Source organism: Alligator sinensis, unplaced genomic scaffold (assembly GCF_000455745.1).
Source record: "Alligator sinensis unplaced genomic scaffold, ASM45574v1 scaffold400_1, whole genome shotgun sequence".
Lineage (NCBI taxonomy): Eukaryota > Metazoa > Chordata > Crocodylia > Alligatoridae > Alligator > Alligator sinensis.
The window spans coordinates 332,970-355,900 of record NW_005841897.1 but is presented as its reverse complement, the minus strand read 5'-3'; the positions used below and the strand labels follow the sequence as shown (position 1 = coordinate 355,900).

The 22,931-nt window shown below is 47.4% G+C and overlaps 1 protein-coding gene across 1 annotated transcript; it reads right to left on the bottom strand.

Annotated features, from left to right (window-relative positions):
* Window positions 1-4,496: 4,496 nt before the first annotated feature.
* OTOP3 (otopetrin 3) lies at window positions 4,497-12,426 on the bottom strand. The gene is made up of 7 exons (XM_006018342.1): window positions 12,075-12,426; window positions 10,012-10,148; window positions 8,653-8,711; window positions 7,558-7,676; window positions 5,977-6,618; window positions 5,696-5,874; window positions 4,497-4,667 (listed from the first exon to the last, which is right to left on the bottom strand). Exons 1-7 carry the CDS (start codon window positions 12,424-12,426, stop codon window positions 4,497-4,499), a joined length of 1,659 nt encoding a protein of 552 aa, XP_006018404.1.
* Window positions 12,427-22,931: the final 10,505 nt, after the last annotated feature.

Genomic DNA, 22,931 nt, shown 5'->3' with positions numbered 1-22,931 from the left:
ACATATCATTTTAAGCTTTAAGGAGGACCTGTGAGCAGATCCTTATCCCCTTGCTCACTCCTTCCCCCTCCTTCCCTAGCAACCTTGAGTGAGAGATGCCTAAAGACTGTCCCTTGCGTTGTTGCACTAGAAATCAGACCATTCATAGCTCTTCTGTCCTCTCACTCCTGGCTTTGGTTTGGAGACCAATCTGAGCCATATCAGCCACAGCTTAAGAGCTTCTCTGCTTGGTCATGTCCCAGCCAGATTCAGCATATAATCAAAAAGACTCCATAGAAAGAGTTAAACTGAGTCATGGAGGGAAACTGCTACTACTGCAGGAGGGGAGTGTTAGACATACAGAGGGGTTTTGTGTGGTTCTTTTCCCAAAGAATTGGTTCTAACACCCATCAGGTTGCAGGTCTTCTTGCTGCTGTCTTGCTTCACTCTGTACTTGCTTCTGTCTTGCTTCACTCTGTACAGTTGGGGGGATCTTTATTTAATGAAAAGGGAATGCTGAAGGAGATCCACTTTGTCCTGGTCTCTATTTTAAACCCCTCCTTTCTTCCCCTCCTTTGGAAACTAGTGTTAGGTTCTTGTAGCAGGTGATGCTTCAGTGCAATAACAAGATCTACTCTCCTTCTTCCTTCCCCACCTTGTCACTGCCTCAGAGATTTGCAGACCAGGAATGTTACTCTGGCTTTGCAGGTGGACTGTTGCAGTGAACAGGGTGGGATGTATGTGTTTTACAGCCCCTTGGAAAGCTGTGTGCAATCATGGAGAATCAGGGCAAAGGCTGGGAGGGAAGGGCTAGCCTAGGGGAGCTGAGCCTGACAAGGAGAAAAAATAAGTATGTGTTGCCCTCCTTCATCCTTCTCCAATTGATTGATGAGCTGGTTTGTTTGGATTTGGAAGGAGTTGTGTCGTTACTGAGCGGGCAGGTTGTCACAATGGAGGGCATTTGGAGAAGGGTGGAAGGGGTGGGTTGTCCACTGCTTTTTCAGTGCCAGGCATTGAGGGAGGGTCTTGGGGACATCCCAAGAAGCATGTTGAAGGCATGATGAAAATGGTTGCAACTAGGCAGGAGGGACTCTGGGGTAAAGCTAAATTCTTCCAGGCACCCGGATGGGTTCTGTATTCAAGAAAGCTGGCTTGCTTTGGAGCCCAAGTGCGGTAATGAGGAGCCTGAACTTTGAAGGGTCAAAGGGGATCAGCTCCTAGCTCACAAAATGGATGAAGTGCAGGTTGCAGACTGCACTATCCATAAATATGGGGGCAGGTGTGTTAGAGCAGCTCCCTTGTTCTTCTCCCCTTTCCCCCCAACCCGTGTGTGAAGGCCTGAGTATTGCACAAGCAGCCGTATTGCTTTTCTTCTGTAGAGAGTCCTGCTTTCATACAAGCAGCCCGCTGACCTAGTAGTGAACCCCTCTCGCTGTTTGGGTGCTGAAGGTGGACTAAAGCCCCCTGCCCAGTTCAGCCCCCTGAAGTGTAGCCTGGAAGACCATTGAAGAACAAAGGCTGGATAAGGAAGAGAGCATTTCCTCTCCCCATGCCTCATCCATTTTGCCACCTTTCACCCCCCACACCCCGCCTCCACCTGTATAAAGACATTCACAGATTGAAGTCTATATTTTGCTTGGAATATTTCTTGTCTTAAGAATGTGATTGGGTGGTGCCCTTGGTGATGGGCCAGCCCCTGATTGTACTGCACTCACACGTCTCAGCTGGAGAGGGCCCTTATGTCCTAGACACTGGCTTCTCTCCCCACCCGGCCTTCCCTGGTTTTGTGGTATCTTCTATCCTTTCCGCCCCCCCTTTTGTTTTCTTTGCGAGTTTCCCTGGAATCTTTCGTTTTTTGGTGTTTTCAGTCTTTGTTCCACGAAAATCGAATTGCACTGTAAACTATTTGCTTACATTCAAAGAGATAAAGATAATCTGAAACATGGCACATGCTTTGACTGTTTGTCCCAGAGAGAATTTATGGTCTTGTTTGTGTGACTCCTGGGGTGATTTATGCTGTCCAGGATTCCTTTGTACCAACTGGCTTTCCACCAGACTGTCACTGGAAGACTTGTGTGACCTGTGCATCCTGTTCCTTTGCTGTAGTCCTGCAGGCAATGGACACTTATGCGGATCTGGCTGAGCCCAAGATCTTAAAAGAAAGGGTTAAATGCTGATATAAATATTGAAAACATCCAGCCTTTGTTCTTGGGATTCTGTGTCATGCAAGAGGTATTTTAAACTCTTATGCATCAGGGCATAAACTTTTCTGTAACTGGAGGCAGGTAGCTTCCTCGTTTGACAGGCCATTCCAGAATGAACTATTATAGAGTTTCTTGCAGCTGATGTTGGCCATCGTCAGAGACAGAACAAGGTAGCTAGAGGGACCATTAGTCCACTCTGCTCAGGCAGTTCCTGTGTCCTACAGCTGATCGACTGCTGGCCTGTTCATCACTGATCGGACCTGACAGGTGGTTCATAATGTTCCAACAAGAGACTATAACTCAGAAAGCACCAGTGTATATCATGCCTATAGATAGTGTTAGTATGTACATCTCGGGAATCAGCTCCCTGATCACTTGGGTCCTATCAGCTCAAGCATAACCTTGGCCATGATGCAGCTGATTAAACACAAGGGATCTTTCTCTTCCCCATGCCCATCCCTCGTTGCCCAGCATCTGTTGGAAATCACAGAAGAGGTTTGAGTTCTCACTTCACTTGACAAGCTCGACCTCGGTGAGTTCCTTCTGGTGGATTTCTGGTACAAACTGTGAAATGGGAGTAATAATTAACTACTGGGGCCTGATTTATCCAGTTGTAATTCCTCCTGACAGTTCTTGTTGACATAAGGGTGAGTGTAAAAGTATTCACGAGGCAAAGTCCATGCTCACTTGGTCTTGCTTGCTTTTAATTTCTGATGAAAATTGGAGGTGGGGGGGGTTGGGGATGGGGAATGGCCGTCACTGTACCCCTCTCAGACATCTGTGTGAGGGTTTTGGAGAAGCGGCCCGCAGGCTATAGCTATCTGCACTCTTATCTTCTGCTTGTAGGGAGTTTTGCTTTCACACAAGGGTGCAGCTACGTGAGAGAACTAAGCTCTGATCATAACCCAGCAGCCCTTTCAAGTGATTTATATCCCGTGGAAGCAACAAACATTAGAGCTATTTGCACTTTATCAACCTTGGTTAAGTCTCACAACAAATTTTGATAGCAGAAGATGGACTGGTTGTAAAATCAGGACCTGCCCTTCAATTTTTATATGCACAGGGCTCTGTGAGCAGAGAGTAAAATAACAATTGCACTGAGACCTGAACGTTCAGCTTAATTTTTTTGTCTTCACCAGTCTTAGTATTTGGGACCCTTCCTCTCACACGGTCCTGCCACTTTTTCGTGTCATTCCCACGTGCCCTTCTTGTTTTGATCAAAATCTCCTGGGTCTCTGATCAGATCTTGCACTGTATATTTTAACTCATTATTTGCTTTTGCTCTCAGCTTAATGAATGCTACAATGTACTGTGCAAAGGAGCAAGGGAACGGAGAGTGGGGTTCACAGTAGGTCTAGCATTAGCTTATTTTAGGGCTATTGAAATGGCATGCATGGTGTGTGCTTCACTTCCACTGAAGGGTAGACTAATTCCAAAACAAGAAACGCACTCAAAAGCCATGCATGAGAACAATCAAGTTCAAACGGCCAAAGTAGCATAGTAATTATTGTACCTCCCTAGTGCTTTTACCTGAGTATCTCCTTGTGCCTGTAAGAACACTTAATTAAGTCAGATAGATGGGTTATTTGGTATTATTCCCATGGAAAAATACAGGCACTGAGATGTGAAGGGCCTGACTAACTTGCCTAAGGTCACACGCTGAATGTAAGAAACAGGAACAGACTGCAGAACACTAACCACTGCACCATACTCCCCGAATGCTACTATAACAGTTATCCTTTCACAGACCCATGTGGAAAGTGAGCATTTTTTGTTCATTAGTGCTTGATTCTGGGGCATGTGTTTCAGGTACTACTATGTCCTCTTCCTGAGAAAGCTAGTATGTCTCACGACGAGAGAGCTGGCATGTGGGTGAGCATCAACGGGTAGAGCTGGTTCCAGACATGCTGTGGAGCACAGGCTTGTCCCTCTATCTGCTCATCTTGATGCTCTTATATTCTCTCCTTCAAAGGGGTCAGATGAAATGATTCAAGTCCCATTACTTACAGCATCCACTATATGGTCTCAATCTCATTCCTATTATGCTGGTGCTAGCTAGTGTCCCAGGAATAGCGAGAGAGCGGCTTAAATTTTGTTCTCTTGTGGAGAAATCTGGTACTGGCATGTTTGAAAGCCACAAGATATGGCTCCCTTGCCTCTGCAACTCCTAAGAAAACAGTGCTCAGAGGAGCCAAAGTAGAAGCTGAAAATGAAAAAGAGCTGGAAGCCTTCTGTAGCTCTGTTCCCACCGGGCTCCTTTGGTTGTGGCTACAGTCCTCTTCCACCACTGGACAAGGGAGGTCTGGGCCCAGTTCAGGCTGACATGTAGACCTCGAGGAGTCCCCCAACTGAATGCATTCGGTAGAACACACCCAGGGGTAGCCCAAAGTTCACGATGGCAAACCAGGTGGAGTAACCATAAAATGACTTTTCCAATCCGTTCTCAAACACAGGGTGTGCCCCGAACGTGGGCATGATCCAGAGCTAGAAAGGTATTTAAAAAGAAAAGAGGTCAGAGGCAGTTAAATCATCACGCAGGTCCATCAAAGCCAGTTTCTGACACTGGGTGTGCTCAGAAACCTTTGGTGCTGACGGACGTATAGCGTTGAGGGATCATAAAGTGACTTTGAGTGATGAAGCCCTCTACCTAATACTGAGTAGCCCTAGACAGAGGGGATACATCCATCCACCCTTATCTGACTGCATTATTTAATAAGCAAGATCCTGTCTCTACTCCAGCCATGGAATCGAGTCGCAACATAGTTATCCTACAGCCTGGTTGAGTTTTTACGGAGCCACACAAGTTTTAACCATGCTTTCAAGCTTGGGGAGGTGGGGGGCATGCCTGAGCCAAACTTTGTGGTCTAAAGCTGAGGCTCAGGTAACAGTTGTGTAATAATAGGACACAGCTTTGATTGCAGACAAGTCCTACTACAGGAGATTGGATTCAAAGGGCCTAGTACCATCTCCTGTACTTTCCTATTGCACAATGAATTGCCTATATTTAATCAGGCATCTAAGACTTTCTAATATGCTTAAAATGATGGCACTTGAGGTTTTAGTTGCTTTTGTGAAAAATGTCCATTTCCTCCCTTCGGAAAATATCCCTTTCCTCCTCCAACCTCCAGAAAATCCAGCCAAACTGGACTTTCCCCCCAACTACTCAGTTGGCCTAATAAAAGATATTACATCTACTCAAAGAACCTTGCCTGCTGGCCAAACTGGAGTCATTAGCTTACAAAAGAGATTTTAAGATTACGGAAGAGGGATGTTAACAGGAAAACCAAGTCTATTATAGCCCTGATGTGTAAGAGTTTTATCTAGCTGGACTAGAAAATGTTGATTGAGTTCCTCTGGAAGGATGATTTAAAGGAAAGAGAAGAAGTGTGTGTCTGCATATAAATGTGTGTTTGTGCATGTGTGTCATTTAATGTATGGCTCAGTCAGAACTGTCTGCGTACTCTTCATTTCAAGGCTTGGCGTGTACAGAAGGCAGCTTCAAAGATACTTACTATAATGTTGCACAAGATCAAGAAGAAGGAGATCTCTTTCAGCGCTTTCCTCTTCCAGTTCAAGTCATTGTAGGTCTGGATGTAGGCCTGTGACAGCCTCCTGATCTCCTGCCTTATCTCTAGGGGATAATCTTTTTTGGGGTCACAATCTCCATGACTCTCCTGTTCTTTTGCTTCGGCTTCTTTGTTGGCTGTAGATGGTGTGGGCTGTTGGCTGCTGTTCGATGTAGTCCCCTCTTCACTGTGGGAACACGAGTCTCGTTTGTGGGCCCTGGCATGGCCAGCATCAATGTTTGCCATCCATGGCTGCCGGTGAATCCCCTCAATAATGAAGATGTTCTGGGTGATGTGCTGAATGATGAGAATGACGGAGTAGGCCAGGATGAGGCTGTTCAGTAGGTCCCGAGGGTTGGTGGCCACAATGGCTACGATGGAGAAGTAAGACATCCCAATCTGACCCAGGGCTGCTCCCATGAGCAGGATCACATCAAGGCTTCGGGTTGGGTTTTTCAGCGTGTCCAGCTCCCTGGCTTCCAAACTGTGGATGATGGTCCCAACTAAGGCACCCACAGTCATCATAGGCAGAAGCACTACATAGTAGGAGTAATACATCAGGAAGACCCCCCGGTTAGCTGCAGAGCCAGTAGCTTGGACCTGATATATTACGAAGACACAGATCCCGATGATGACTGCAGCTGTGCCCAGCAGTGGCCCAAAAATGACCCCTCGGAGCTTGAACTTGGGCTCGACGTGGGGAGCGTGTTGATGGCTTATGCGCCTGCCAACATTTTTCCACATGACATACAGCATGGTGCAACAGATGAGGCAGTACTCGGTGTTGAAGGGGTACAGCAGGATGTAGCCTCTCTGGAAGATCTCGCAGGCTGTTGTGTTTGGGCAAACACATAAAATAGTCTCATTGCCTGCAGTAAGAAATAAGGGAAGGGGATGTTGGTGAGCCATGAGCACCCAGGAAATGTCTTACTTGTTTTGTGGGTGCCTGCAGGGAGGTTCTACCCCTGGAAATGTAATGCCTGGCATACATCCACGTGAATGGCACTGAGCCTTCAAGATGGTAGAGCCTTACGAATGAGCATATGTAGCACTTGACATGTTCTGAGCACCCTGCAAACACTAACTATTCTAAATCCTTTGAATCCACCCAGTCATGTGGGTAATTACTAGTTTCCCAGTTTGTACAAGATGACGATTGAGTCACTTCTCCATGGAAACACAGTATGTCATTGGGAAAGCCAGGATGAGCACTCATCCTCCTTCCCAGATTGATCCACTAACCTCTGTTCAGTGTTCACACATGTGAGGACACTAAGCTCCTTGGGTATAGAGCTGAAATTTCTAACTTAGACTATAAGGTTCCTCCTGTTGCTTGGTTCTAGCTGGTTTCTCTCATGCCCTGATGAATTAATTGAGTAGGGAAATCAAGCCTTCTACTCAGATACAGATGGGGATCTCTCTCTCTCTCTGGAAGGAGAGGCAGGAGTCATACTCTAATTGACTGTGCATACCCTCTGTATGTGTTCAGATCTCCCAGGGCTGCTCTTGGTCCCTAAAGTTCATCAGCTAATTACTTCTCCAGGTAAATTGGCACGTTCCAAACTACCCATCAGCTAAAGCATGGCTCATTCAACAAACCTAAGTCTTGAGAGCCTGCCTTTACCTGCAGCTAAAGCAGGAAAATAGGAAAATGGAGATGTCTGCATTGTGTGCAGTCAAGGTGATTTGCAGTGGGGCTGGTTGAGATAACTGAATCCTTGGGGTCAAGCACCAGTGCTGACTCTACATTTTGCCCATCCTACCTGTCTACCTGTTGCTATTAAGAAGAAGTGAAGAATGGGCCGTGCCTGCAAATCTCTGCTGCCGGTTTTGAGTTCGTGAGTCAACCTCCTTGTGGATGGAGTCATTGGTCACTGCTAAGAGCCAGAGGAGGAGATTCGTGGCGACGGTCAGCATCAGCCCACACCTGTGAAAGGAGACAAGCACCTTTAACATGTGTCCAATCAACCTGAATGTACATTGGGCCTCCCTTGGTTTCTCCTTGCTTTGCACAGATATGCTGTCCAGGCTGCATAGACCTCCCGGACTTGCATTTACCCCTGTGTTGCGTGCACAGGTTTGCACACACAGGTACTGCTACATGCTTTTCTGCCTTGGCTTTAGCACAGATTCCCACTTGCAGTTAACTTGCCACCAGACTCTACAACTCTACAAGTCCTACAACAGGAATGGTTAATGGGAAAAACCAACAAGCCCTTTCAGGCTTGTGGCTGCCCCAGGGACACCAGGATGGCCCAAAAAAGTTGGCTGGTCCCATGTAGATGCAATGAGAACGGGAAAGTTCAGATCAAAGCTTGGTGCTTCAGCCTTCATGTGCAGTAGGAAGATTCCCGAGGTGGAATTCATGCCGTTTTTTCACTCTTTAAATATTAATCTCCCAGCCAGTGTACATGCCAATAATCCTGTTGAATTCTCCCACCCCTGCTGGAATGGATGTTTGTTCCAATGTGTAGGTCTCTTTATTTTTTCTCAATACATGAGGTTAATCTTTTCTACTGCAATCTGCAATCTTCTGTCTACCTTGAGCAGACCATTATACTTCACTGAGGAAACTCCAGTGAACCACAGGCAGGGTTATGTTCAAATAGGTTGGGGCTAAACAGCTTTGAAGACCATAGGAGAAGATGACTTGGAAGGAAAATCCCAATTAAGGCCCATTAGAAAGAGGGAAGAGCAACACAAGGGTCCGATTTGCCTTCAAATATATCACCCCTCTCACTTTACAAAAACAAAATTCTTTAAAGTTGCAGAGTACAAAGAGTCTGAGTAGGTCTGTTGAAGAAAGGTCTGGTAGGGACAGAAAGGATGGCAACCAGTGTGATACAAGGGTGGTTAAAAAAAGGAGAGGGTGGGAAGAAAGCCCCTCCTTTCTCTGTTCGTACCTGGTGAGGTTGTGCTGGACTTGGATACAGTCCTTGGAGTGGTGCCATAACAGGTAAGTCTGAAATCAATAGATACAATAACATTAACCTAAGCCCGTTAAGTGTGGAGGTGCGTCTGAGCGGGGAAGGCATGTGGCTGTGTGTGCATAGATTCAGGAATGGCTGCATGTGTATTGTGTGGGTACATGCACAACTCTAATTCTATGAGAGGGGCATTTGCAACCACATTTCCCTGAGAGTGGCTGGAGAGAGGCTATTTCTGTGAGAGAGGATGAGGTGAATTTTTTCAAGTAGTTTTAGGTCAGAAATGCCAGAATTTCTGGTTGCAAACTGTGCATAAGTCATGTAAGCATGCAACTGAGTTTGTTCTTGGGATCTGGTTAGTGCCAGCAGAGACAGAGGCCTGATTTTTGGAAAAGAGACTGGTGCAATGACCAGTAGCATGACTAAGGGTGGGCGAGTGGGGCAATAGCCCTGGGTGATGAGTCTTACCATGGTTAGATATTAGGAAAAACTTTCTCACTAGGAGGGTAGTAAAGCACTGGAGCAGGTTACCCAGAGAGGTGGTGGAAGCTCCAGCCTTGGATGTTTTAAAGATCCGGCTAGACAAAGCCTTGGCTGCGATGATCTAGTTAGGGATGGTCCAGCTTTGAGCCGGGGACTGGAATAGATCTCATGAGGTCCCTTCCAACCTGAATTTTCTATGATTAGAGGGGACCACCACTAACCAGGACACAAAGCTTCTTACACCTCTGGTAAAGGCAGTTGCCTGGGCACTGACGTTAATACCCCAGATTCCCACTTATTCCCGTCTTTCCTTTCTGACACTCTGAATGAGGCTGGGGCATGTCCTTGAAAGGTTTACGAATTCTTGTGGGCTCTTTCCTTTATTGGATCAGCTGCACACCTGGGCTACATGCAGGCAAGGTTTCACAGGGTATCACTGTACCCTTCCTCAGGCCTCTCAGCCTTATTTTTTCAAAGTAGCCATTTCCTTTTCCTTTTATTTCTTTGAGCCTGGTTTGTGCCAGACATTTTAGCAATGCACAGTAGAGCCTCATTATAATAGCAAGGGCCAAGAATCCCAATAGCAAAGACCAATTTTTCCATTATGATGCTGCAACTAATGGACGTAACCCTCTTAGAGCGAACACCCTCCTTTGATCAACTTTTCTCCTGGTCCCGTGGGCTCACTCCAATGAAGCTGCACTGTATGTGGTTAGGATTTAAACCAACCAGTGTTGTTTGTTAATAAGAATTACCTACATGCATCCTAACTCCAGTCTCTCTTGAAGCCCCACCACCCATCCATGCAGTAGAACAAATGACTTGGATACTGGAGAAGACCATGCTCAGTACCTGGAGGGTGAGGAAGAGGATGTCTATGCATGGGAACAGGATCTCGAGGTAGGATTTGCACTGTATGTGGCTGATGATGTAACCGATGTGAAACACGTTCAGGAGAAGGCTGAAAGCGCCGAACATCACTAGAGACACTGTCCAAACAGCACAAATCATCAGTAAGCAAACGAATGAAGACCCGTCCCTGGCAAAAGGGTTTGTAGACACCACCCAAACCTTTTGTTTCATAGATAATTTCATAGTTTCATAGACATTTGGGCTGGAAGGGACCTTGCAAGACCATTGGGTCCAGCCCCCTGCCCCAGGGGCAGGAAGTCTGCTAGGGTCAAAAGATCCCAGCAAGATAAAAGTCCAAATGTTTTTTGAACGTGTCCAGAGTAGGTGGTTGTTCTTGTGCTTGGTGTGACTGAAAAAGGATGGGTGGCTTTGGCACTTCAGGGATGGGCCTGATGTCAGAGTTTGGATTTGGGATCACCCAAATCTGGGAACATTTGGGAAGCTAGTGACTGTTTTGAAGGGAGGGGAGAATGAATTATGCCCTTTTTGCCACACTCAAATGATCAACACAAAGTGGGTCTTTCTAGTGCAGTTCCTTGAACGATGCTGCTGCGTTCACTTCTTATCAGGGGAGCGGGGCGTGTGTGTGGGTGTGTGTGTGAGCGTGTTCACGTGTGTGTCTGGGGAGGGCAGGGCAAGGGGAAATTCCAGCTCATGTTTTGCACTGGAAACAGTGGCAGAGATGAACTGTGAGGGGTGATTGCTGCAATCTTGTCCTGTTAGCTCTCTCTGGGACTGGATTTGTCAAAGGTATTTAGGCAGATAGGTGCATAGTGGGATTTTCAGGAGCCTCCAAAGCGGTAGAGGATCCAGGAATGGGGAAGGGGTGTATGCCCCCCCAACCTTGGACTGTCACATTTGCAAAGTGAGCTCTGAGCTCACCAGCTGATCAGAGAGGGGGCAGACTAGGGCCCCTGCTTTTGCCTTGTTCTGAAGCCCAGGGGGTGAGCACTGCTGTTGTTTGCCCTTCCCTTCCCTGCCTCCCTGCTGGATTTGGTATCAGGGGAAAGGAAGGGGATGAGCAGCAGCAGTGCTCACCCCTTCAGAGCAGGGCAAAAGCAGGGGCTCCAGCCAGACCCCGTGTTAAGAGCGCCTATGTAGCACAACCAAAGGGGAGGAGGGTGCAACAGTTTCATGGCACCCTCTCTAGATCCGTCCCTGCCCCAAGCAATCCATAGGAACTAGGGGACAAACCTGTTTAGGTGGCTCTGAAAACCTCTCTGCCTGCACTTTGAAGTCCCCAAATCCCTTTGACCAATCAGGCCCTCTGTCCCTTGTGTTCCTAATGACAACTTCCTAAAAAACCAGGGGCAGAGCAATGTAGAGGTGTCACTTCATGACTTAACAGGGCTGGGCGGAGATTTTGCAGGGAAAGGCTGGATGCTGCAGGGAGGTGACTCAATGGGCAAAAATCTTCCCTTGGATGACAGGACTAGGTCAAAGCCAGCACCTGTGTAACTGGTCACAGCTGCCCAGAAACACCAGCCCTTGCCTTGCTTTGTCATGGTTTGTTGCATGATGGCACTGAAGCCTTGCAACATCCTTGTAAGAGAGGCACTGCGTATTTCCACAGCCATTGACAGGGAAGATAAGACATGAAGGATATGAAAAACCTTGTCTAAGGTCACTACAGGGGCTCACTGCCGATAACCACTAGCCAATGCTTCCCATGGCATTGCTATGCCAGCGGTGGCAGCCTCTTGGTGGTGGGGGGAATACCTCCTTACAGACAAAGTGCTCTGGGTTTGAAGCAGCTGAGGGCCAAGCTTTTTTTTTGATAGGCATGCCACCAATTAGCCCCACACGCTCCCCAAATGCCACTTGGATCCCTTTCCCTTACCTGATCTGCTGCTCAGTTTTCTGCTCCCTGCCCTATCTGTCACTCCTGCCTGTCCCCTCCCCAGTCTGCTGTGTGCCACACAGAGGTTGCCCAGGCCAGCTGTGGCTTGCATGCTACAGGTTGGCCAACCTGGCCGAAAGGCAAGAGGTGCAGACGCACTTACCCTGCACCCAGACTGGCCCGGCGTGGATGTCCCTGTACAGCACCGCATGGGGCTTTCTGGTGGTGCCCAGCAGATAGTACATTACCCAGCACAGAGACAGGACTTTGAGGATGCAGAGGAAGATCCTGACGTCTCCCAGGGTAATGGTCACCCTGTTGAAAATCATGCTGCTCAGGAAGGCGCTGCCCAGGAACACCACGTTCATGGCCAGCAGCCCTGAGAAGAGCTGCCCGGCTTTCTGGGCCTGCCTGTCCCTCTGCAGCAGGGAGGAGCAGTGTCTGTGCAGCCAAGACTTCTCGTAGTGGATCTTGTAGGCTTCTGGGTATGCTGAGGCTGATTCCTCGCCCTCCATGGCTGGGTGGGGGTGCCTCAGTCTCGCAGTTTCTTTACCAGCCACGTCCCAGCAGCTGCAGCAACTTTGCATGGAACCAGTTTGCTTGGGATTACCCTGTACCTTTAAAGAAAAGGAGGGCAATCAGAGCACAGGTGTAGGGAGAAAGTTGTATTGCTACTGCTGAGCCTTTGCCACTTGGTCACACCCTGGAGATGAACTGCCTGGGAGATGAGTTTGGTCTCAGCTCAGCTTCTGGTTTCATCTACTCCAAATGTGCTGCAGGAGCCACTTGGAGCACAAGCAAAAGCCAAGTGGCCACTTGATTCCTTTAGGGCTCATGCCTTGCACCTGTAGCTTGCAGGATGGTCTCGCCTTCCTTCTCCAGCACACAGATGGAAGAGGAAGGAGAGTGCTTGCTGCCAGAGCCTCTCAGCTGTGAGATAAGGAATTAAAAGCAATGGTCTCAGCACAGATCCCACAGTGATACAAGGCTCAGCCTAAAAGAGGTGGAAAGATCATGTCTAGGCAAAAACATGTGTTTCATATTCCTTCTGCAACCTGCCTGCATGATCCTTGTCCTTTGGCGCATTGTGGCACCTCCAGGGGACCCTCACATGTGCTGGGAGAAACTGTGAGCTCAGTCTTGTCCTCAGTTTTATTAAAGAGGATTTGTGCCCTCATTACAACTTCTTGATAGGAGAACAGTTGCATGCTTAAAGCAGGATAAAGGGACCCCTCTGAAGGAAGTAGGCACAACAAGAAAGGAATACCAGCCCCATGTTTCTGGATTAGGGGATTTTACTGAAGTGTAGTTGTTGGTTAAAGGCCCTGGAGGTGCTGGGGCAGGGAGTACCAAAGATCAGAGCAGCATTCAGACCCTGATCTCCCAAGTGCAGCTTGGGACCCAGTTTTTCAGCTTGTTCCTTTCCCTCCGCTACTACGTCAAGAACTAGATCAAAACTTTTCTTAGGTTTTGGGACTTTCTGTTCAGGCCCATCTCTACTAACAGTTAGTGCACTCTTATTGTAAGTGGATGCAGGGGACAATGGATTGGATTTGCAACAATCAGAGCTGCACGGTAAATGTAGGATCTTGCCTAGGGTAGCACCAAGTGCGAGCAGGAGATCCTGCCCCAGAGGCATGTATCAAGAGCAGTATGTAGGCTGCATCACCTTTTCTTTCTCCGTTTGAAGGACAGTTGGACAGTGCAGAATAACTGCCTGGGATGTATCCCCAGGATGCAGTGGAGTTTGAAGAGAGGTGGGCTCAACACCACCCCCAAAATTCAAAGTTTTCCAGTTCTCCATTAGATCAATTCCCTGATACAGAGAGAAACAGGCTTTCTAATAGAGGACACCTCATTAAAACACTCTTTAACTGAGATCTGAGGACCTCTTCAACCCTTGAGGGTTAAGGAAAAGGCCTTTTGCCAAGCAGGTACGACGTCCCAACCAGACGTTGTTACTGGTACAATATTCGTTGGAGCTCTATTTCACACATGGAGTGGGGCTGATTTGGTCACGCCATCTACAGCTGCTCAAGTAGCTGTCTGGGATTGCTCTGATATGCTGAGTAAAGACAGATCCCTTTACAAAAGGTGCCACCTCATCAGGTGAATGCCCTTCTGAATGCGAGCCACCTGGGGCTTTAGGAGGAGTCCCGTGTTCTCTTTGGGTGGTAAAAATCCTGGATTTTCTTCCCCCATGCATTCTTGTGTGGCGATAAACCAAACCTTGCTTGGGGTGGCTACGATCCTAGCCCATTGCCTCAATCGCCAGAAGAGAATCTGCCTAATTTTAGTGGTGTGGTGGTAATTTTATGGCGGTAAGCAGAGCCCCTCGCTCCCGAGGGAGAAGGAGGGATGGGTCATGAGAGTGACGGGCAAAAGAAGAATATGAAAATGAATCCCTCTAATTGCAGGTCCCAGATTTGTCTGATAAGGCTGCCCCAGTAATGAGCCCATACTCCCTGTGCAGCACCAGAGCCCATACTACTCCACCCAGCCCTCATGCAAGGAGAAGTTGAAGAGCAGCCTACACCCAGGCAGGGCTCCCTGAAATGTCCTTACCTCCAAGCAGGTGAATGATGTCCGCAGGGTGCGAACGACTCCTGTTGAGGTCTCTCTTACATCCTCCAAGCCAGGCGAGTCTCCAGCAGATGAACGGCGTTCACCTCTGGACCCGCACAAGCTGTTCCAAAAGCCAGAAGAGCTACCGCAGGCTGCCAGGGCTGCCAGCAGGAGAGTGAAGCTCGTGCTCTCCCAGCACATTGATTTTTTTTTCTCTTCCTTTGTTTACTTTTGGAATATTATTGTCATTATATTAATTACCGAGCAGAGAGGCTCATTAGCTCTGCGGACAGCAGCCAATGGGAGTCCACTCTCTTATATGCCTGCTGGGCTGGCCCCCGTCAACAGTTTATTTGGTCTTAGCACAGGATGTGCCAACTGGTAAAACCACAAGTGACTAATACCTTTGAAGCTCTGATGTGGCTGAAAGTCGCTCTCCTGTAACTGGGCTGCTCTGGGGAGGTGCAGGCAGGAATATGGGTGAATGGGCATGTCCAAAATAAGGCAGAGCCTGAATTCCTACCCCCACCCCATTTTAATGAGGGCCCTGAGTTGAGCTGAGCTGTCTCAGCTGAGCTCCCCACCCAATCATTCCCCCATCTTTTTTTTCATATTCTCTGTCCTGAAATGGGCCAAACCGGGGGTGTTTTATTTTTCTTTCTTGGGTGCAGCTGGAACCAGGCTGGTTTGGGTATGGGGCCCGTCTTATTTGGGTAGGCAAAATCTGAGGGATTAGAGCAGTGGCTGCGCTGTTTGCATATCTATCATCTGCATTTCCAGCTGGAACTGGAAGCAGAAATGCTGAGATGCTGAGACGCAGGGCCATGTTCCCTGCTTAAGATCAACGGAGCCATGTCAGTTGGTGCCAACTTGTGAGACTTGTCTTAGAGTTTTGCTGGCCCAGAAGCTATGGGAAATATTGTGGGATGTTCATCTTAGGGATTTGCAAAATAGTATAGATAAGATGCACGATCTGATAGATGCCCAAACCTTGAGGTATATCTCCCAAGCAAGCCAGGGAAGCTCTGGAGAATCCGTTCTTGGCATTGCTACCTGCCAGTAGAGATGAGCTCAGAGAGAGAACTAGATTTGCAGGTGTTCAGCTCTCTAAACCTAAGCTCTTCTTGATCTGTGCTGTACACTTTGGGATATCCCCAATTCCTACTGACGGGCTCTTTCTTTTATTGGTGGATGTTTTGCGTGAATGGGAACTCATTTCCAGAGTGTGTGTTTTTTGTTTGGTGTTTTTTTTAGTTAGGAGCCAATGGGCAAAATGATGGTGGTTTTAGCTGAGCTTGTGCTCCTTGAAACCCCAAGCATACCAGGAGTGTACAAATCCCTGCAAAGTGGAATTAAGAAGCAGTTGTCAAGAACAGAAACCTTTAAACTCTGTGAAACTCTTGGATTATTGTTTTTATAAATCCTTGGGTAATGACTTCTGAGGCAAAGTCCCTCATAAGAGACCGATAAGGAGCTCAAGAGCCCTAGCCCGAGATTAAAAATTGCTGGCATGACTCAGGAACTAGCTAAAGGACAGAAAACAAGGAGTGGGAACGAGTGGCTGATTAATCAAGAGTGGACGGACTCCAAGGTTCTGTACCTGGGCTAGTTTTTAATATGTTATATGTGACAGCAAGTGTCATATTCCAAGGGATAAGCCAGTCCTTATCTGATGGAGGGAAATGGGAGGAAGACAAAATGTTCACCTAAGAACAAGTCATGTTGTTATTACCTAGTACTATTTTTTCTCCACCTTCTCCTTGAAGCACCTGGTGGTGGTCACTGCCAGACCAGGATGTTAGGCCAGAGACCATTGGTTTCATCCACTTTGGTACTACACACCTTCCTGTATATGTGTGGAGTTAAAATATTGCTTGGGTGACTGGCTGTTTTCAGCAGACTACTGGGCTACACAAACTTGCTATGGGATCCTATATATTTAAGAGGAAAACCATTTTTCAGAGTAGACAATGCTCTTCTTTCCAGAATACTTGGTATAAACCTGGGATGTGTATGGATTTAAAAAAATGCAGCTATAGAGAAGCAGGGCTGGAAGGGACCTCCAGAGATCATCTAGTCCAAGGCCCTGACTGAGGCAGGATCATCCCTATCCCAACCATCCCATACAAACCATCACCTGCACTCAACACAAGATGACCCTCAACCATGACACAACATAGACCCAACACCCTGACCTGCCACAGGTAAAGCAGGGGCACCATGGCAGTCAACGTCCTGCTTCTATGAAATGTTGTGGTCAAGAGATCCCAGGTAGAGAGCCACGCTCCCTGTTACAGAAGAAAGGGAAAACCCCACAGTCTGTACCAATTTGATCATGGGGTAAAATTCCTTTCTGACCCTAAATATGGCAAATGGTGTGACCCTGAGTGGAGGGGCAAGACTCGCTAGCCAGGAACCTTTGGCTTTGTTGCTAGCAGGAGAATCAGCACACCCCAGCTGAAGTTCCCAGCCTTGGCTGTAGCCAACACCCAATGACTCTGGAAGGCTTAACAACATCTTGACACACACAGCAGATAAAAGTGTGTGTGTTGGGGGGATGCAATGAATAAAGCCCAGAAGCATGGGAAATATCCATGGTAGAATATAGGCATGGCTATACTTACATAATCCCCAACCAGCCTCCTCTTGAACACCTCCAATGATGGTGAGTCCACTGCTTTCCTGTGCATTTATTCCACTGCCTCACTATTCTTACAATGACAACGTTTTTTTTCCAGATATCCAATCTAAATTTACTTTGCTGCAACTTAAACCATTGGTCTGCCGCCTCCTCTCTGTAGCAAGAGAAAAGGTGTTTTCCCTCTTCTTTATGGCAGCCCTTCAAGTATTTGAAGAATGATATCATGCCCCCTCTTAAGCACCTTTTCCATAAGCTGATGATTCCTAACTCCTTTGGCCTCTCCTTGTGTGATTTTCCTTCCAAGCCCTTGATCATCTTTGTTGCCTGCCTTTGGACCCTCTCCAATTTCTCCATGTCCTTTTTAAATGCGGAGGCCAGAACTGCACAGTGGGTTTTCAGTGGTTGTGCCTGGATATGTCTTGGGCAGTGGGGAGGGAGCTGGTTTTGTTGAAATCATAGGGTGCTTATACACGTGCTCAGGGATGTGGGCTGGGGGGGTGCTTTAATTAGAGCAGCTCTGAGAGACCCTCTAATTAATGTGTCTGGAGCATCACATATATCAGCATCCCCATGACACTGGAGTCTGCTGGAGTGCAATTCATTGAATCTGCTCCGATGCTGCAATTGCAGTCTGTCGGAGCAGCCTTGATCCACATGTATAGGTGCCCATAGAGTCTATCTTCAACCTAGAGCAAAGAAGTAGTTTCATAGATTTCATAGACACTAGGGCTGGAAGGGACCTTGGAAGATCATCGAGTCCAGCCCCCTGCCCCATGGGCAGGAAGTCAGCAGGATCATAGGATCCCAGCAAGATAAACATCCAAATGTCTCTTGAAGGCGTTCAAAGTAGGTGCTTGAACCACCTCTGGTGACAAGCTATTCCAGACCTTGGGGGCTCAGACAGTAAAGAAGTCCTTCCGTATGTCCAGTCTGAAATGGTCCTGGAGGAGTTTATGACCATTTGACCTTGTCATCCCTTGGGGTGCTCTGGTGCACAAATGTTCCCCCAGATCCTGGTGGGGGAATCATGGAATCAGTTAATCACGTTAGTTTGGAGTCAGGCAGAAGGTAAGGCAGGGGGCACTGGCTCAGAGAGGCATGAGCTACATGAGTAGGTGGCACTCTACTTCATCAGTTGCTATATCATTTGAAGTAGCTTGTTGCCTATGAAAGCTGATACCTCACTGAACCAGTTAGTCTCTACCATGCCACCCTGCCCTCCCTTCTGCTTATCTTTTAACTTCTGTGGTTTAACTATGATTCCTCCCATAGTGTTGGGTGAGGCTGAGTGTGGAGCTGAACAGGGTGGTGGTGGACCACCTCTACTAGGCTAAAACAACCCCCCAGTCTGAACCCTTTCCAACTCTGAAAAGATTTAGACCTGGGTCCACACTTGCTGCTGTGACCCTCTCCTGAAGATCAACACTTGAGGAAATAATTCCATTGGACGTCAGCAAAATGCAACTTCTGAGGTGCTGCAGGTATATAAGATTATCTGGTTGTGGCGGGGCCAAATAGAACAGGAATGTGCCTTTATTATTTAAATTTCCCTTGGAAAAAATGATCATTTGAGATCAATGACCTGTGTAATTCAGAAGGGAGCTTCATCCAACTCAAAATGAGCTTTGGGGTTTTGCAAAGCCCTCAAACCCAACCTGCTTGCCTAATCCTTTGTTTCTGGCCTTGTCCACATTAGGCAAGTGCATCTGTTTAACTAAATCCCCCTTCATTTTAAACAGCATTGATGCAAGTTTGATTAAAATCAGCAAGAGTTAAAGAAATATAAGGGCATCCCTATTGGAGAAGGTGTGGTCCTTCTGGCTTTACAGAATCGATTTTTCAAGTCCAGTTAGTGAACATTGATGTAGCCTGTGGACTGATAGCCTTGAAAAAGCTTTCAGGGCAGCTTGGCATACAGTTGCTGACTTATGGGATTAATCTTTGCCCATCCACTATCAGCAGCATTCTTGTTAATAGCTTTATTTATGCATTTAGTGGTAATAACAGTGGAGGTTCTCCAAGCAGATCTGCAAATGTGGACTGGAAATGAGGGCCAGTATACTGGGAGCTTAGTGCCTCATGCTGCTGTTTGTCAAAAGGAGGCCCGTGGAATGTCATGTACCTAAAACATGACCCCACTTCCTTCCCCTTGAAGTCCCACACCCTTCCCCTCTGCAGATAAATGCCCTGGGATGACGTCTCATGGCGCAGCTAGCTGATGGCTGCAATTCTGATACGATAAAATGATTGCGAACAGTAGCCTGTTCAGGCTGTGACAACAGCCGCTTGCCCTGATTTGGGTCATTTCCTGTAGAAAAGTACTCCCCACATGCAAAGGTAGGAAAGAGCAGACAAACTCAGGCAGTATTTGCCTAGTGTTGTAGCCGTACTGTGTAGCATGACCTTCCTCCCGTGAACAGCTACTAAGACCTGCCATTTCTCAGCCCCACCTTCCAATGCTGATGCCGCCATCCAGCCTAGTTTCCCTCCCAGCCACCCCCAACCCTGCAACAAAGACTTGATCTTATCTCCTCACTGACAGCTGAACTCAACCCCACCACACCATGGTGACCCCAGGTGCCAAGCTCAGCCACTTCCTTTCAATACTGCCAACCACAGCATACACCCTGATGCCACCCCTTTATCCCAGGATCCACCCCTCTGAATGCTTATCCTGATTCCTCCCCTGTTACTCAACCCCCCAGAATTGAGAATCACTCTCCCAGTTGCTGAGTGGTAATTGCACCAGGTAATTGTTACCCCAGAGACCTCCCATTGTCCCCGTCATGCCTTTGACCAAATGCAAAAACTCACCTTAATATAACAAATTATTAAGAAATTGGGGAAGAGGTGCAAATGGTCGGTATCCGTAAAACATGACTCAGGTTGGGTCGTTATCACGGCCTTTTCCTTTCCCTATTGTTCCTTTCAATACCGTGATTTCTTATCTCTGGCTGTTGTTAGATTAGTGCCTTGGTTGTGTACTCAACAGGTGAAAGGTCTTGGCTTTTGTGCCTTCAGCGGCTCAGGCTCAGGAGATTAACGTTGTTTCCTGATACTCTGTTTGATCTAGGCCTTCATGACAGTTTCCAGTTTGGGTAGAGAGATGGGCCTGGCAGGTAAAATCAAGCTCTGGGACTGGACTGGGACCTTACTAGGAGTTTAAGCATATTTGGAACTGAGCTGTGATTTGGACTGGAAGAGTGGGAAGGTCTAAATGTGAAATCCAGAGGCAAGCCTCTTTGAATCACAAGTGAATTGGGGCTCCTCTATCCACATCCAGGCTAAAATGTGACTTTTTGTGCAGAGTTCTCATGAACTCAGTGGGAGCTGTAGGCACTCAATTTCTTTGAAAATCAGGATCTTTATATTTAGATGCATCTAGGAACTCAGTCCTAGGTCTTCATTTCCTGCGGTGTCTCTTTCTCATAGGTCTTGGATGTCATAATGGTTTGAAATGTATCCTGATTCACAGTTCTCTGCTCTGCCATTGACTTCCTTTGTGGCCCTAGGAAAACCATGTTGTTTCTCTGTATCAGTTCCCCTGTCTTTAAAATGGGATTAATAATACTGCCTACCTGATAGAGTTGTAGAAATATGTTAAAGGCTGACTGATGCTTCATTACTAATGGGAGCTATGTAAATACCTTAGACAGGTAGTGTTTGGAGTGCTTGCATCTCTAAGATGACCGGTCATCATCAGGAGGAGGGGGGTCTCTAATCAGGCTGCAGGAGATGAGTTGGTTGTTATCCAGCAGTGAAATATCTTGAGATATTTTAGCCCAATGATTGAGGGATTTGGTGGGTCATGAAGCTGTTTGAGCTAAGCTAGTGTTCGGGGGTGAGCTTGTGCAGTTCAGCTGAGCATAAAGGCCTGTAATTAGTAAAAGGTCAGATCTGATGGCGAGCTGCAGCTGACATGCTAGCCTGCACAATTTGCTTAACAAAGCTGATTCTAAACTGGTTTGAGAGGGTGGTGTAAGTCCTATCCATCTTTGTGACAATCCCTTGAGTCTTGAATAAATAGAAACCAATTTGGTATGGAAAGCAAAAGAGCTTTTTGATTCTCATATTTATTTATAGCTTTTGTTGCTTAGGGCCTGATTTATAACTCAGCTTTCACCTGGCCTTTCACTTGCTTAGCTCCTGTAGTTGTGGGTGAGTGCAAGTATCACTTTAATATCCAACAGCATGACTGAGGGGGTTTAAAACCACTCCCGTTCCCACTCATGGGCCATTACAGCTGGACGTATTGACCCAGCTGAACAACAACTCAAGAATTGTTAATGGTTGGTCATAAAATAGGCAAATCCCAGCCATAAGTGCTCTCTATTCCTTAACTATATCTCCCTATAGTTGCTGTCTCAAGGGATGACGGGAAGTCTGCACTGTGGGAATGCATGGGTGGGAAGGAACATACTCAAGCGTGACCCACCCACCCATTGCTGCTTGTATGAGCCAAGCCCGAATGTGCCGTGTTGAAGCTTCTTTGGGGAATCCCACCGCGGCCACTCTTGAGGCCCCTGTCTCTGGCATGGTAGAGAGCACCACTGCCACATTTCTGGGTTTTATGCAGGCAAGCCAGATTAGACAACCAGGGTATGCTTGTGTGACCTTCCCCAAGAGGGCTGACAGGCCCTGTTGAACAGAACAGGTGTTTGTATCCCAGCCTGACGATGCCCCAAGTTTGGCTCTGCCACCTGATGAGCAGAAGTGAATGTCAGAGTTTAGGCACTGCCCAAATGCCAGCCCCTTCCTCAGCTGTCAGGAAGAAGATAAGGTTTCCAGAGGACTTATACTTCAGTCTCTGATGGACCAGACTGTGCTGGATTTGAAGCTACCTGTCGGGAGGTTTGAACATTGCCATCTTGATCTGGTCACTATGAGGGTTACCCTTTGCCAGCATAATGTTAATTCAATAGCAGGATGTCAGGAAATGCACCCAGGAAGGAGTCTGCCGTACTCTTCCTCCACCAGCACCTAAGAGACTGCACAAAAGCCTTTTGCTCTGATAACCTGGTGGAGCACACCTGAAAGCTTGGGGGCAGCCCATCCGAGCTTGGGCCAGGAGGTTATAAAGACATAGACACTCCCTTAAGGAACAAGACAGGGTGTTGAGATTTGAGACCCAGACCCCTCGGAGGTCCAAGATATGATGAGCCTGGTGGGAATGCTATGCAAGAGAGAGGTGTAGGCCTAAAACCACTGTTCTCTCGTGCTTCATTTATTTTGCCTCAGGACAAGATCGTACTTTTGTTTTAAGAAGGCTGCCTGGTCACTCTGTATAGCATCAGTCACAAGATCCCAAAGGGAAAGGAGGAACTGTAATGAAGTCAGACTGGCTGGGTAACCACTGCGAATGCACAGAGTACCACAGCCCAGGATTTGGTGGTGGAGTGGGAGGACCGCATGACTCTACTCCAGGGAGAGGTGAGGACGGCAGGCTTGACGCCTGCTTGTGGTCAAGAATACTGGGGGACAGAGAGAGAACTGCTAACCCCAGAGCTATGACGGTGGGTGACACCTCCTGAAGGGTATTGCAGGTAAGGGCAGGTTATGGTATCTCTGGAAGGAGAAGACCGCAACTGGATATTTCTAATCCAGAGAGTTCCCTGTTCAGTCAGTTGTTTCTCTTGCATGTTAAGTATGAGCTTAATCTCCCATCTGACAATCTGAAAGACAGCTACCATTTACCTTCACAGGAAGAAAACACCAGGGCTAAAGGGCCCTTTAAATTGGTGGAGGAAGGTGTAACAAGAACCAGCAGTTGGACATTAAAGTCAGCCGCAATTACATTAGAAATAAAGCACAAAC

Excerpts from the sequence above, each read along its gene's own strand:
- OTOP3 (XM_006018342.1), bottom strand. The coding sequence starts at position 12,426 with ATGGAGGGCGAGGAATCAGCCTCAGCATACCCAGAAGCCTACAAGATC. Across the intron at positions 8,712-10,011 it reads TCCTCTTCCTCACCCTCCAG|ACTTACCTGTTATGGCACCA; the intron begins GTACTGAGCATG and ends TATTGATTTCAG. Across the intron at positions 7,677-8,652 it reads GTCCAGCACAACCTCACCAG|GTGTGGGCTGATGCTGACCG; the intron begins GTACGAACAGAG and ends CTCCTTTCACAG.